At 40.9% G+C, this 14,583-nt stretch overlaps 1 protein-coding gene across 3 annotated transcripts in view; it reads left to right on the plus strand.

The window, feature by feature from the left end:
- Nucleotides 1-14,583, plus strand: part of VPS13A (vacuolar protein sorting 13 homolog A) — a 146,903-nt gene that overhangs the window by 11,908 nt on the left and 120,412 nt on the right. For all 3 annotated transcript variants that reach the window (XM_083403280.1, XM_083403281.1, XM_083403282.1), the window contains exons 6-8: nt 1,965-2,071; nt 5,582-5,641; nt 7,507-7,566. In XM_083403280.1, coding sequence (XP_083259406.1) covers nt 1,965-2,071; nt 5,582-5,641; nt 7,507-7,566 — 227 coding nt within the window. The remainder of the gene's footprint in view (nt 1-1,964; nt 2,072-5,581; nt 5,642-7,506; nt 7,567-14,583) is intronic.

Genomic DNA, 14,583 nt, shown 5'->3' on the forward strand with positions numbered 1-14,583 from the left:
GTGAATTATTTAGGTAACCATAAGATCTCAAATAGTTATTTGTAATACTAACATGGGATCATTCAATATCAAATAGTCAAATTTTTGATTATTTTCTTAACCTCATGTTGTCAAATTTTCTTAAAATTTTGTACACTTGTTGAACAATTGGAACTAAGTTTAAATCTAAAAATTTAATATTTTATCTCATCCTGTTTTTGTGTTATGAGAGTTTTAAATTTAAAAAAAAGAAGACAATTTTGGCCTTGCTGGACTAGCCTGACTAGCTTTCCAGATACCTTTTAATTGAATATCTTTTTAAACATATGCCTGAAGTAATTGATAATATGGTGTGAAGTCTTGTTTATTCTGTTACATTTTACTCCAGCAAGACCTATTTATCCTAAACAGAACAATGTAAAATACAGTAGCACCTTGACTTACGTTACCCTCGGGTAACATAAACTTTGGGTAGCGAAAGCGGCAAACCTGGAAGTGTTTTGCCTCGCGCGCATGTGCAGAAGCACTCTACCACGCCACACACCACACTCTACCATCCCGTCCGCAACCGGAGGTACCACTGTGTGTGTGTGTGTGTGTGTGTACATATATATATATATATATATAAAAACACAATGTGATCCCATTGAGATCCCAAGATGAAATTTTGCAAGAAGCTCATAGAAATATGAAATAATCAATACATTTTTGGGGAGATTTTTAATCATATTGATGTTTCAAATCACTTTCTAAAATTTTAAATTATGTAAATTAACTTTGAAATTTAAAGTACCTTCTTCATGTGCCATGTCATATTAAAGCCCATGAAGTTCTGAACAGATTGGTATATTTAGTTTGGAAATATCTCAGTTCTGGGCTGAGCGTTTAAAGTTTTTGTGTAGTCCAGCAAGGCCAAAATTGCCATTTAAAAAAAAAATTCCAACTCTCATAACTCAAAATGGGATGAGATAAAAAATTAAAAACAGAGATCTGGGACCTTCTCTTATACTACTTTTAGGAAAGTGAAAATGAAAGTAATGTAAAATGGTAAGGTGAAAGTCCTTGGATCACTTGACACGGAATGACCCATGGAACCTGTCAGTTTGATGGGCATATTTCTCCTTCTGCATTCATCAAATTCTATGTAGGTTTTGTGGTATGTCATGCTGAGAAGGTAGAGGTTGAGTACCTGGGTGCTCTTAAACAGTTCAGTAGTATAGACACTATCTGGCACCTTTGTCATACTATGACCACTCTGGTTCAAATGTGGGAGGTAGTGGGGAAAGTATGCTTTTTATTCCTAAAAGGGCAGCAACCTAAATATCCTAGATCCAGCTCTACTACATTTGCTTTCTTGTGCAGTTTTAACATGTGCATAGTCATTACTGTGAATTGCAATTGCTTTTCACTGGGTGAGCTATTCAACAGTGTGTTTCTACAGGGTGAGTCCTTTAAAAGAGGCCCCCGTGGATACAGAGTACACGTGTTCCTCGGGGCCTCTTTTAAAAGACTCACCCTGTATAATTGGAAGTGGTAGAACAAAGGTAACCAATGTTACACATTCAAACATTTTGGTCTATAACTCCCTTTAGTCCCAGTCAGAGAAGCCAAGTTGAGAGGAGTTGCAGAAGGGCGGGGGGTGTTGTTGTTGTTGTATATGACAGGCACGGAATTATTTATTCCTGCCTTAAAACATAAGGAGGCACCCAACAGAACAACAACAAGAAGAGCCCAAATCACACCTGCAATTTAATGTTCTAATATTACTCATGTTAGGTCTCTGGTTAAAATATATTGAATTTAAGTACATCAAATTGCTAATCAGTCAACATTGGTTTAGTCTCTGTAGAGAATATCCAATGTTAGCCATACTCAAAGTAGACCAATGTGTATTGATTTCAATGGGTACTCAATTATCACTAACACTGGATGCCACTCCTTATGCTTAATCATACTAAGTATTCATTAGTTGTGCTTTAATTTAGATAAACCAGAAGAGAAGCAAGACACTTTCATAGAAAAACTAATTACTCAGGTCATCAAAAATCTTCAGTTGAAAATTTCTAACATCCATATTCGCTATGAGGATGATGTAAGTATTTGTGTATGGAATATCTATAAATAATTCAAGATGTGGTTACAGATAATTTGTTATCAAACTTGCAAGCCTACAAAGAAACTGAACATTGCACTGCTGCAGGGAATGACTGTTAGCTTTCTGCATGTGACTGTGCATGATTGCAGTTTGGAGCTCTCCGGGAGAGGTCAAAATAGTATGTTAATTTTTTATGCTTTGGGATATTTGGAGGAGAAAAAGCATGAAGCTGCTCTATTAATCTATTATTTTTGCTAGGCACTGTTCCCAAATCAAAATAGATAAGGCCCTGTCATCATATTACGAGCCAGTTTGTGGATGGAACTGGAAAATGAACTATAAACAACAGTGTTGCTGTCTGTGGCAAGTGGATCAGTCCCAAAACACACATTTTAGGAATCTTTTTTTGCAAAAGGGATTGTAAGGATACCTGGATGAAAAACCAGACCACAATCTTGGATCTTCATTTGCAAGGACAAATAACTAGACCAAAAATGAATGTTAAAAGCTTTATTATCTAAAAATATTTACACAGCAAGATGTTCTTTTCCCTTGTGAAGCTTGATCCTGGGGAAAAAGGAAGTAGAAGTTGGAGTGAAGATATTGCCCTACATAGTACACAAACGTGAAAATACACAGAGGATAGAGTATACTCACACATACACATATACCATGGACCCAGGCTAAGAATCATGTAACAAGCAATAACAGGAAAAAGGTGAGGCCTGCAGATACCTGTTGCATCTTCAGATTTCTGCTTCTTTTAAGTCTTTTCTTAAATTGTCATCCTTTCTTTCAGTTGCAATCCATTTTCCAATTGGCTTCTTCCAATTGTCCTTCTTGGAATTGGTCTTCTCAGTTCCACTTGGTCTTCTCTACCATTGGCTTTTCCGCCCCATATTCCCTTCTTGGGGTTGGTATTGAGAGGGAACTCTTTTTATAGTCACATGGTGCAGCAAACAAACATTTCCCCCCATAAAAATCCAGAAATCCAGTTGGCTTGTTTGAACATAATTATTCTTTGTCAATATTCAGGTCTGAATTATTTCAGTACAGTGGACCCTCTGGATATGGATTTAATTTGTTCCGGGGGTCCGTGCGCACCCCGAAAAATCTGTAACCAGAGGCGCCGCTTCTGTGCATGCGCAAGCGGCGGAACCCGGAAAAATGCTTCTGGGTTTGCTGCTTTCGCAACCCGAAGGTTACATATCCAGAGAGGTACGTAACCCGAAAGTCCACTGTATTGTCCTTTCCGCACACACAGGAACTTTTCTTAACGTAGCCAAAAGGCTAGATTGCTGACATCACAAGTATTGCCTGCTTGATCATCTGCTAGGTCACACCTGCTTCTTTGCTTCTTAGCCCCCATGTGAGCGTGCACGCGCACACACAAATATGTAACTGTTCGGTTCTGGTTGCTATGTAGCCACTAAGGACTGAACTATTTCTTAGAGTAGAGCTTTCCAAACTGTATGTTGCAACACATTAGTGTTTGGGCTGCAATTTGTAGGTATGTTGCCAAAACACTCCCTGCACTTCTCCCAGGGCTGGAAAGGGGTTAGTTTAACAGCGGATTTGCTGTTAAAACTGAATTACTCTGTCATGAAATGATGTATGTCTAAAAAGTGTGTCACCATCATGAAAAGTTTGGAAAGCTCTGTTTTAGAGCTTATCTGTTTTTACCAGAAGTAACTAAAACATTGAACATTTTCTTGCAAAAGTTTAAACTTTTAACTAGGTTACAAACACAGCTTTACAAATAATTAAAGAATAGCATAGAATTTGAGATGCTTCATACCTGTTTATAAAAGCATCTGAAAGCATATTATGTAGTAAAGAATGTCCTCTTGCTATGCTTAGAAGCGACAGTTTGCAGTAGTTTTAGTGGGATGAACAGAATCAGGCCACGCTGATCTTTTAGTTTTTCATTTTTTATTATCGTTTTATTACCCTGTAGACATAAGAGTCCCCCCTCTCCCGAGGGCTCCATGTTTGTCTTTTGCAGCAAATGTAGCATCCTGTAGTCAATGAAAGCTTAACATTCTTGCAGTGGTGGTCTCATTCCTTTTTTATCTTGACATTTCCAACATTTACTTGACTCTGACTTAAACATTTTTGCTAATGTTGTCAGGTACCATCTACAGATCATTTCCATGTAATTTCCTTTTTAATTTACTGGCTGTGACCCAGATCTCTCACCCAACAGATCATTGTTGATTTTACCATTTCATCCTTTGTTTCCCATTTCAACAGTAATTTATACACCTTAGATATTAATTTATCACTATTTTCTATCAGATACTTTGCAAAATTGAATTCTGATCAATGAAACCACATTTTTTACCAGCTTTGAGCGTTTCATTTAATTGATGTTATTGTAACCAGTCTGTCACCTGGGTACCAACATCTTCAAACTTCTTCAATTTGGCTTCTTGCTCCATAAAGACCAAAAGTTCCTTATATGCTATCCATCTCCTTCCCAGGTTAAGTTTTTTTGTGAGATTGCGTCAATTGGAGAAAGCCATAAAGGTGTTTTTTTCTCTAGCAGGTTTTTATACTTCTCCCAAATTCTCTGTATATTTTTCCTAATGACATTCTTTTTTAAAAAATGTATTTACCTTTACCATATCACAAACATGCATTCCAGCCAAAATTCATACCATAACCCTCCAGATCCAATACCTGAGTGTTTTCCAACATTATCCACTCTTTTAACCAACACAAACATGCTGCTTCATAATATAAATTAAAATCTGGCAATGTGAAGCCCCCTCTTTTTTAGCATTTATTAATATTTTATATTTTATTCTGGGTTTCTTCCCTTGCCAGATAAATCTAGAAATATCCTTCTGCCATTCTTTAAAGCAGTCTGTATTGTTAATTATTGGAGAGGTTTGAAATAAAAACAACATCTTAGGTAAAATATTCATTTTTATGGCTGAAATCCTTCCCAACACAGATTCTCCCCTATATTTCCAGGTCTTAAAATAACTTCTTTCCATATTTTAACATAATTATCTTTAAATATATTGGGGGTTTTAGTTGTTAGCCATAATCCTAAATACTTCACTTTTTTATTCATTTTCCACCCACTCAGTGATTCTAAATCCTTTTTTGCCTACGCATCCATGTTTTTAACCAACATCTTAGTTTTCAATTTATTTATCTTACATCCTGCTACTTTATCAAAATTATTTATTTCTTCAATCACTATGGCTATACTACTCCCTGGTTCCTCTAATGTAAGAACTACATCATCTGCAAATGCCTTCAATTTATATGTTTGACATTCTACTCTCACATGTTTTATATTTGCATTTGCTCTTATTCTTCCTGCTAGTACTTCAGTACTAAAACAAACAATAGAGGTGATAGTGGGCATCTTTGCCTTGTGCCCTTGGAAATCTGTTTTGTTTTATTAGATAAATAGTCACAAATCTTAACGTTATCTTATCCAAGTTGCAAATCGTGTCTGTTTTGGTGAATAACCTTTTTGTTTATTTTCAGATTACAAATAAAGATATTCCGTTGTCGTTTGGTGTCTCGCTTCAAAATCTTAGTTTACAGGTACATAACTTTCAACTACTGCTGCATAACCCTATTTTAATTTTTTTAATCATGTTCTACACTCAAAGGTAGATTTTTTTGAACTTGCAATAATGATTGAATTTGCAATCTAAATTCTTCAGAAAATGGAATGTTATAACAAATGGTAAAACCTACTATTAATACAAATATTTTGGTTTTTGGTAGTTCCCCTTAGGAAATACATTTTTATAGCTTTGGGGCAATCATAGAATGCTTTTTTGAAAAGATATCATAATGGAATGGGCTTGTCTAGGGAGTGGAAGAACTGTGGTGTTACTCACCAGGGATTTCACAGATAGCAGTAGCCAAATGGAGACTGAGAGACCTGCTGGCCACATTCTGCTAAAATAGATGGGGCAAGAGGCAGAAGAGGGTGAAGCAGCTAATGTAAATTTTACCTGTGTACACTACACTTGTTCCATGCACAGTTACATAGTTGTCTCTATATGATAGCCGGGCAGGAGATTGAGGACAAATTCCTACCTTACAAAAACATTCATGGAAGGTGCAAAGCAGTCCCAGTAAGGCTGTAGCATGGAGAGGGTCCCAAGGGCGAGTTAAAGGAGACTGGAGGGCCACATTCAGTCCCTGGCCTAAGCTTTCCCACCTCTGCACTCAGCTATGGTTTAACAAGATGTGAATGAGCATTGCTTTCTTTTTGACTCTCATGCCCCCCCATACAATCAGGAGGACAAGTTTGGAAGGTTTTGCTTCCACTTTCAGTTAACCATAGCTTGCTGTGTCACCGACTGATGAAGTGTAATTCGCATTAACTATGGTTAGTCTAAAATAAGCCAATTTCAAACCACGGTTTTTGAAGCTGACCATAATGAAGGTGGGGTGCGCTCCCGTCGCTCGGTCCCAGCACCGTACGGGCAGGGGTACCTTTACCTTTACCTTTAATGAATGCTTATCACAGTTTGTCAGCTTGGGTGACATGATAAGCTGTGGCTTATCAAAAGTGGAAGCTTTGCAAACTCATCTTTGGTAGTGCAGGAGGGGAGAGCGGATCACTTATCAATAACTGGACCAGACTCTGTTCATAGAATCATAGAATTGTAGAGTTGGAAGGAACCACAGAGTTCATCTAATCCAACCCCCTGCAATGCTCATCACATCATTTCTGTCGACGTTTCCCTTTTTTTAAGGGAAATTCCCTTATTGCGAATAGGATTCCTCGCAAGTAAAGGGACAAGTTGACAGCTATGCATCACAGCAGTGTTCACATCACAAAGTTCAGTGTGATATGATGCAGCTGATAAGCCTACTAGCCTGTTAGGTGGCCAGGGAGAGGGAAGTACATTTTCTCAAAAATTTAATATTGTGCTTTATTGTGGGAAAAATTTTCAAGCTCAGTTGATCTTTGTACAGTATTAGCCATGTGGGTTTTTTTATGTGTTTATACTAAAAATAGGGACGCGGGTGGCGCTGTGGGTAAAAGCTTCAGTGCCTAGGGCTTGCTGACTGGAAGGTCGGCGGTTCGAATCCCCGCGGCGGGGTGCGCTCCCGTTGTTCGGTCCCAGCGCCTGCCAACCTAGCAGTTCGAAAGCACTCCCGGGTGCAAGTAGATAAATAGGGACTGCTTACTAGCGGGAAGGCAAACAGCGTTTCCGTGTGCGGCTCTGGCTCGCCAGAGCAGCGATGTCACGCTGGCCACGTGACCCGGAAGTGTCTGCGGACAGCGCTGGCCCCCGGCCTCTTGAGTGTGATGGGCGCACAACCCTAGAGTCTGTCAAGACTGGCCCGTATGGGCAGGGGTACCTTTACCTTTACCTTACTAAAAATAGAATTAAGAGATAATTTTGTAGTGCTTCTTTTGTAATAACTTCCTGTTTGTCTTCTAGACTTCAGATCAAAACTGGAATCCATGTATACAGGATGCATCTACTAAATTGTTTTATAAGGTAAGTCTTAGCTTAGAATGCTTCCCATATAAATGTGTGTTCAGAATGTAATATAAATAGCATATTGCATATTGCAGTTGCATATTGACAACCTTTCTAAATGCATATCAGTTGCTGTGTGGCAAATCACATTTTGTTGCAGTACAAGCTTTCCATAAACACTTCTGAACGTATCTGAAGAAATGTGCATGCACACGAAAGCTCATACCAATAACAAACTTAGTTGGTCTCTAAGGTGCTACTGGAAGGATTTTTTTTATTTTGTTTCGACTACGGCAGACCAACACGGCTACCTACCTGTAACTATAAACACTTCTGTTACTCGCATTTCAAATTTTCAGTAGCTATTGTTTTGTTTTTCTTATCCTGTCTGTTGTATTGCATACTGGTAATTTTAAATTACCAAAAGGCAAGCATAAAGTTTATTTGCATTGGTTGGAATTCATTTGCTCATTGGGTATGATCTCAACACTCTGCCCTGATATCGACTGCTTTGGCTTAATCCATTTTTATTTACCCCTGCTTAAATTTAACAGCCGTTTCCCCCCTCACATAATTGTAAATTACCAGAAATCAAGCATAAAGTGTTTCCTGTAGGTTACATGTTTTACATATGACTTCTTAAAACCATTAAATTTTGGAAGGAGTTTAGGTGCAAACAGACTGGCTGGTTTTGTGGCCACTTAAAAATATTTTAGAAGGGTTTTTAATGTAATTTATGTTAGAGGTCAGTGACGGACTGATTGTGGTTAAACAAGCTGAGACATACTCCAGATGAGATGGAGGTTTTGTTGATTCAGCCCATCAAGGAATAAGTGTTTAACCTATTCTAGATGTTGAAGGCAAATCTTTTGCATGCCTTGGTTACATCCAGATTAAGATACTGCCGTACAGTCTTTGTTGGGGCAAGTATCTGGAAAGTTCAGTTGTTGCAAGGTTGTTGTTGTTGTTTGTTTGTTAGTTATTTTTTTTACAGCTGAATGCCAAACTGAGCTTCTAAGTAGTTTAAAAGTATAAAAACAATCCCACCACACAGTGTTAGAAGCTGAGATATGAAAGCTAGGAGCTAAATGGCACCTTAAACCTAGGTTATGGGCAGTGCTTTTTTTCTGGGGGTATGCAGGGGTACGCATACCCCTAAGCATTTTGTAAATCTAAGTTTGGCCTCATTGAGGGGCAGTATTTCAATAGGAGTAGGAAAATGAGAGTACCCCTAAACATTTTTTAAGAAAAAAAGCACTGGTTATGGGCACCGCAATGGAGTGTCTAGGCGTGCTTTTTTATAACAAGAATACAAAGCTGAAAATGAATGAACTGCAGCTAAAATCTTGTGTTCATTTTTCACATGGTCTAGTCCTCATCTGAAGACTGCAAAAAACAAAGCCATACTTCCCTTGCCCGCTCCCCCAATATTCTTATGAGGGTCCCTTCTCCAATCTTCAAAGAGTGGCTGGAAGTGGGGAGGTGGAAAAAGGTCCTCCTTTCCTTCCATCGGTGGCAGTTTTAATCTGAAATCTTAGGCACAGTATTGCACCCAGAGCTCAGAAGCTGCTTGCATTAATAAAATTCCCTGTCTCAAAACATTAAAAGATAAACATAATTAAAATATGCAATGAAACAATCCCATTAAAACAGTACAGCAGTTGAACTCTCAACCAGAGTCTCCTGGTTTAAGGGAATGGCTCTGTAAATAGGTGTATCTTCTAAAGTACAATGCCAATACAGATCGGGGCCTCTTGTATTTCATCAGGTTCTATAAGAACTACCGTATTTTTCGCTCTATAGAACACACTTTTTCCCCTCCAAAAATGAAGGGGAAATGTGTGTGCGTCCTATGGAGTGCAGGCAGGCTTTCGCTGAAGCCTGGAGAGCGAGAGGGGTCGGTGCGCATTGACGCCTCTCACTCTCCAGGCTTCTGGGATAGCCACCTGAAGCCTCCGGAACACAGCGGGAGGCCCCACTGTGCTCTGGAGGCTTCTGGTTCCTTTTGCTGAAGCCGGGAGAGCAAGACTCTCCTGGCTTCAGCAGAGAGGAAGAGCGAGAGAGGGGGGGGAGGAGGAGCGTGGTCCAGGTTCCCTGTGCATCCGTCTCAGCCCCGTTCCTTGCCCTAGGCGGCAGCGTCCCAGTGCCTCTTTCTTCCGCGGCAGTTCTGGCAGCTCTGGCAGTGCGGGCTATGGGGAGAAAGGAAGAGCGAGAGAGGGGGAGGAGGAGGAGCGCCGTCCAGGTTCCCCGCGCAGCCATCTTGCCCCCTGCCTTGTCCCGGGCGGCAGCGTCCCGGTGCCTCTTTCCTCCGCGGTGGCTGTGGCAGCAGCGGTAGCAAGCTCTGGGGGGGGGGGAGGAAGAGCGAGGGAGGAGGAGGAGTGCCGTCCAGGTTCCCCGCACAGCTGTCTCGGCCCCGTGCCTTGCCCCGAGCGGCAGCGTCCCGGTGCCTGTTTCCTCTGCGGCGGCCGTAGCAGCGGTGGCGGGGTGGAGCGAGATGCACAGGCAGGACAGGCGGTGGCCCGGGGAGTGCAGCGCGTCAGCCACCTCCCCTTTCTGGCCATTCATCGCTTCCTCCACGCTCCAGTTGAAGAGGTTGCTTTTTAAAAAAACAAACAAACCACATGCCGCCGGGAGCCCAGTAGGAAGTTGTTCGAGCTGACATTCTCCACCCGCCCCTGTCCGGGCTGGGTGAGGCGGGCAAGCGGTGCATCTCCCCCCCCCCCCCCTTTCTGGAGCGCATGGCCAATTTGGGAGGGAAGGGGTGCTCTTCTGGGGTGGGGGATCCACTCCTGGTTGCACCGCCGTTGCATTGGGGGAGGATGCGAACCTGAACGAGGAAGCAGATCCTGTGCGGGGCTGCACCGAGGAATGGCACGCTGCGTCGAAGGTTCCTATTGAACTCAATGGCGCTCGCGCTTAGTTCACGGGGCCAGAGGGCAAGCCTCTCTGGTCTATTCAGAAGCAAGTCTCAGCGATGCTGAGGGAGTCTCACTCCCAAGATAAGTGTGCCGGCTGTTTCAGCCTCAGGCGCAGCAATCCAACTGTAGCTGCACTTGATGGCACACTTAGCTTACGTGGGAACGAAACCAAAATCAGGGACGGCGAAGCTGTGACATTCCAGGTGTTGCTGGGCTACAAATCCCATCACCGCTGGCTGATGGGAGCTGGAGCCCAACAATATATGGAGGGCTACATCCTCCCCACAACCTATATGTAAAGGGGGAGAGAGAGATACTAGGCTATCAGAGATCGCAAAGCTCTTGCAAACTATTTTTAGCTGAGCTGAGAACTGGTGGTATCAGGAAATCCTTAAACGTGCTCATAAACCATGCAAGCAGCTTTAAATTTCACTTCTGTTTTTTTTTTTTTTAATAAAGAGAAGCAGGACAAACTAAAAGGGAACTCTGCACTGCTGGGACATTTAAATGTCTTGCTTTAGCCCTTTTGCAAAGAGGAATTTAAAATGCAGCATAGGTTTTTCTGGTGTTTTCTTTTTTTACCACCCTGGCATCTTTCATGTTTAATAAAAGTGTTCTTGGTGAAATATGGGGGGGGGGGGAGCAGAGATGGAGAGCTGCGCAGTGCCTCTTCAGCCAAGTGGGAGGAGAAATGGAAGGGGCTCCATTTCTCCTGCCGCTTCGCTGAAGGGGCGCTGAGCAGAGAGGGGGAGAATTTTTTCCCTTGTTCTCCCCCTCTAAAACAAGGTGCGTCCTATGGTCGGGAGCGTCCTATAGTGCGAAAAATACGGTATATTTCACTTGGTTCTATAAAATTGGTTCTATAAAACCAGTGCCAACAGTAAAAAAAGCTTTCTTCCCCACCATCGCAAGCTGATAATCATTAGGCCACGGTAAAACTAATTGGGTTCTATTTGCTGATCTTAGTGTCATTACCAGGCAAGGTGAGCAATTTAGCATTGTGCTAAGCTGATCATTTGGCTTGCCAGACAGAATAATCCCTGTCCTCCCAACTGTGTGCTGTTCTGGGGGTTCTCCTAAAGCTCCCAGAGCCAATTTTGAGTGGAGCGGGAGGGGAGTGAAGCCCTATATATAGTGCTGGGGAAACCCTTAAGCTGTGCTTCTGCTGATGGGATACATTAGTTGAATCTGACCCATGACATCTAAATTAGATTGATGCCTACAAAGTTGTGACTGTACTAGGAGACACAGCCTTTGAAGATGGAAAAATGCTATAAATAGCCTGTTGATGCAAATGCACAACAGAAATAAGGGTTGTGTACAGACATGCTCAATTATAAGAAGGTACAAGATTTATATAATAAGCATCTTGTATAAGTAATACAATGGTACCTCATGTTACGTACCACCCCCCCCCTTGCGAATGCTTCAAGTTACACACTCCACTAACCCGGAAGTAGGTCTCCTTGTTGCATACTTTGCCCTGGGATGCGAGCAGAAGTTATGCTCTAGCGGCGCGCACGCAGCGGGAGGCACCATTAGCAAAAGCGCACCTCATGTTATGAGTGGTTTCCAGTTATGAATGGACCTCTGGAACCAATTAAGTTCGTAACCGGAGGTACCACTGTATAAGGAAATAGTTAAACAACATGGAACAGCTGATGCCATCATAGCCGTATAAAATTATTTTTGAAACAGATGCATCTTGCTGTGTAGCATTTGTTTTGCACCGATGTGTCACTAATTTCAGACCAGCAGTGGAGGTTAACTTGTCTATATAAGTGATAAGATGTCAGATTTCTTCTTCCAAACAAACAGTGGTTTGTTCACTCATTAGCAATCAGCAGACAATTGGTCAAATTCTTTAGTGCCATATCTTCTGTTGTCAGGGAGACCACAGGTATGTTGCTATTATCAAGTTTTGTGCTTTATGCAGTAAGTATTTTGAATGCACTTAATCTTTTCAGCTGTTCAGTTACTTTTAAAAAATTGCCTGGATCAGTCATGTGTCTGTCATGAAGATAGACAAAGGAGGGTATGCATGCAGTTTTGTTGCCATCCTTTTTAGCTTGAATAGGCATTTTACATCCATTAGACAATTTCTTTTGTAGCAGAAATAATTAAAAGCCCTGTGGCACCTTGAAGACTAGCAAATTTATTACAGCATAAGCTTTCATGGAGTACAGTCTATTTCTTCAGATTCTTGAAATGTTAACCTGAAGTTTGCAGGCATGTGGATACATGGTTGGTGGACAGAAATTGTTGTTGTTGTTAATATATTTATACTCTGCCTTTTCCCCTAGCAGCGACTCAAGGCAGCTTACAGATAAAAACAATAAATAAATAAAAACAATCAAACATTGACAGAGTTAAAACTACATATATCTATCTCTATAGCTATCTGTTTCTATCTTTCCAGACATATAATATACAAATAATTAAAACAAAAACAGCACAGGACTAGCCCTTTCATTACAAAGCAGTCAGTTCCAAAAAAACCTGTTGGAACAGTAATGTCTTCACCTGCTGGTGGAAGGACAAGAATACCAGTCTAACTTCTCTAGAGAGGGAGTGCCAGATTCTGGGAGGAGCCAGTGAGAAGGCCTAAATGTATGCCAAATAATTGCTGTGATCATTTAACTAAGCAATGTTGATGATAACACCTACTATTACAGCTGGGGTGCCTCGTTATATGGACCTTATGGCACCAATCCTCCCAAGTTACTTGCAGAAAACTACTGACTTTCAGAGGAAACTACAATCCAATCCATTGACAATCTCTTAGAGAATATTATCCTAGCTGCCAAGAACTTTGAGGCTCTTGAAATCAACACCTTCATAAAGATGAGCTATAAGCTACATATAGGAGAAAGATAAATTGTGCAGAGTAGATGGTGTAAAACTGCTGTCTGACAATGTATGTGAATGGCACAATGTTTGACTGGAGTTTTTCTTAGTCTTGATAATTTTCTGATGTTGACATGTTTTGGGCCACCTCATTTTTAACTTTCTATAGACCACCTTTAGTCATTATTTCCACCTGATCTGGAATTTGCACATTACTCTTCATACTGTTTACTCTTCTATTTAGTGTCATTTCATGCACAAAGCTTCCTCTCTATGGTTGCAGTGTACAGATCTGGTGCTGAATTATGGCAAAATAAGAAGCATGGCTTTTCCTTTTCTCTTAATTACAGACCCTTTATCTGCAATGATTAAAAAGGTTATGGATGCATCACAGTAAATGAAATAACACATTACTTTGCCAAATTATCATTATTTATTAACATGATACAGCTTCAGTGACATGACTCTGGAAGGGTTAGATCATTCTTCCGCTATCTTGCACCTGTTTTAAAAAGTATGACTTCAGGAATTACAGTCTCTCACAGGTGTGACAATGAGCGGGAATGAATGGGCTACTAGTTAGAGGACATTTCTTTTAATTGGGAAGCCTCATGGCAGTCCCTGCATGATTTTGTACCTTGGAAGATCAGGGCTCTAGATCATGTAGGGAGTCTTCATGAGTACAGCAGGCTCCCCACTTCAAAAGTTTGCTCTGCAGCTTGCACAGGGTGACAGAACTGGAGCTTGTCTTCCCTCTCTGCCATATGATGCTACTCAAGTGAGGGCTTATAATGCCTGCAGAGCTCTTACGTCTCCTATTCACAGTCATAACGTGGTAGGAGTTAATACAATTTGGGCATCCAAACAACAAATGATAGGAAATAAGTTGAATAGCAAATATGTTACAAGCCTGAAATAGCTTGTTTAAATTGGATAAGAACTCATTACTTCCAAGGTACAAGTAATGTAATGTTTAAAATCAGCATGTAATTTCAGTGAGCTCTGTTTCTCACAAGGCGAGGAAAATGGAGGTGATAGCAATGAAACTTATTTACTGCTAAGCCATTGGGCTAGGGGTAATTTTCAAATAAATAATGCATTTCTACAGATTTCTTGGTTATGTATCTAAGTCACTATTAATTTAACAAGAACAGTGACTGCAGTTTTCACTTTGGCCTAAGTATAGCTAGTGTTCTGGGAGTGTCAGTTTTGCACTGTTTATGCCCTTCCCTTTTGGAAGGAATTTCTCTCTCCTCCTGGTGCTGATCTC

This window comes from Podarcis tiliguerta, assembly GCF_965153285.1.
Source record: "Podarcis tiliguerta genome assembly, chromosome: 11".
NCBI classification, from domain to species: domain Eukaryota; kingdom Metazoa; phylum Chordata; class Lepidosauria; order Squamata; family Lacertidae; genus Podarcis; species Podarcis tiliguerta.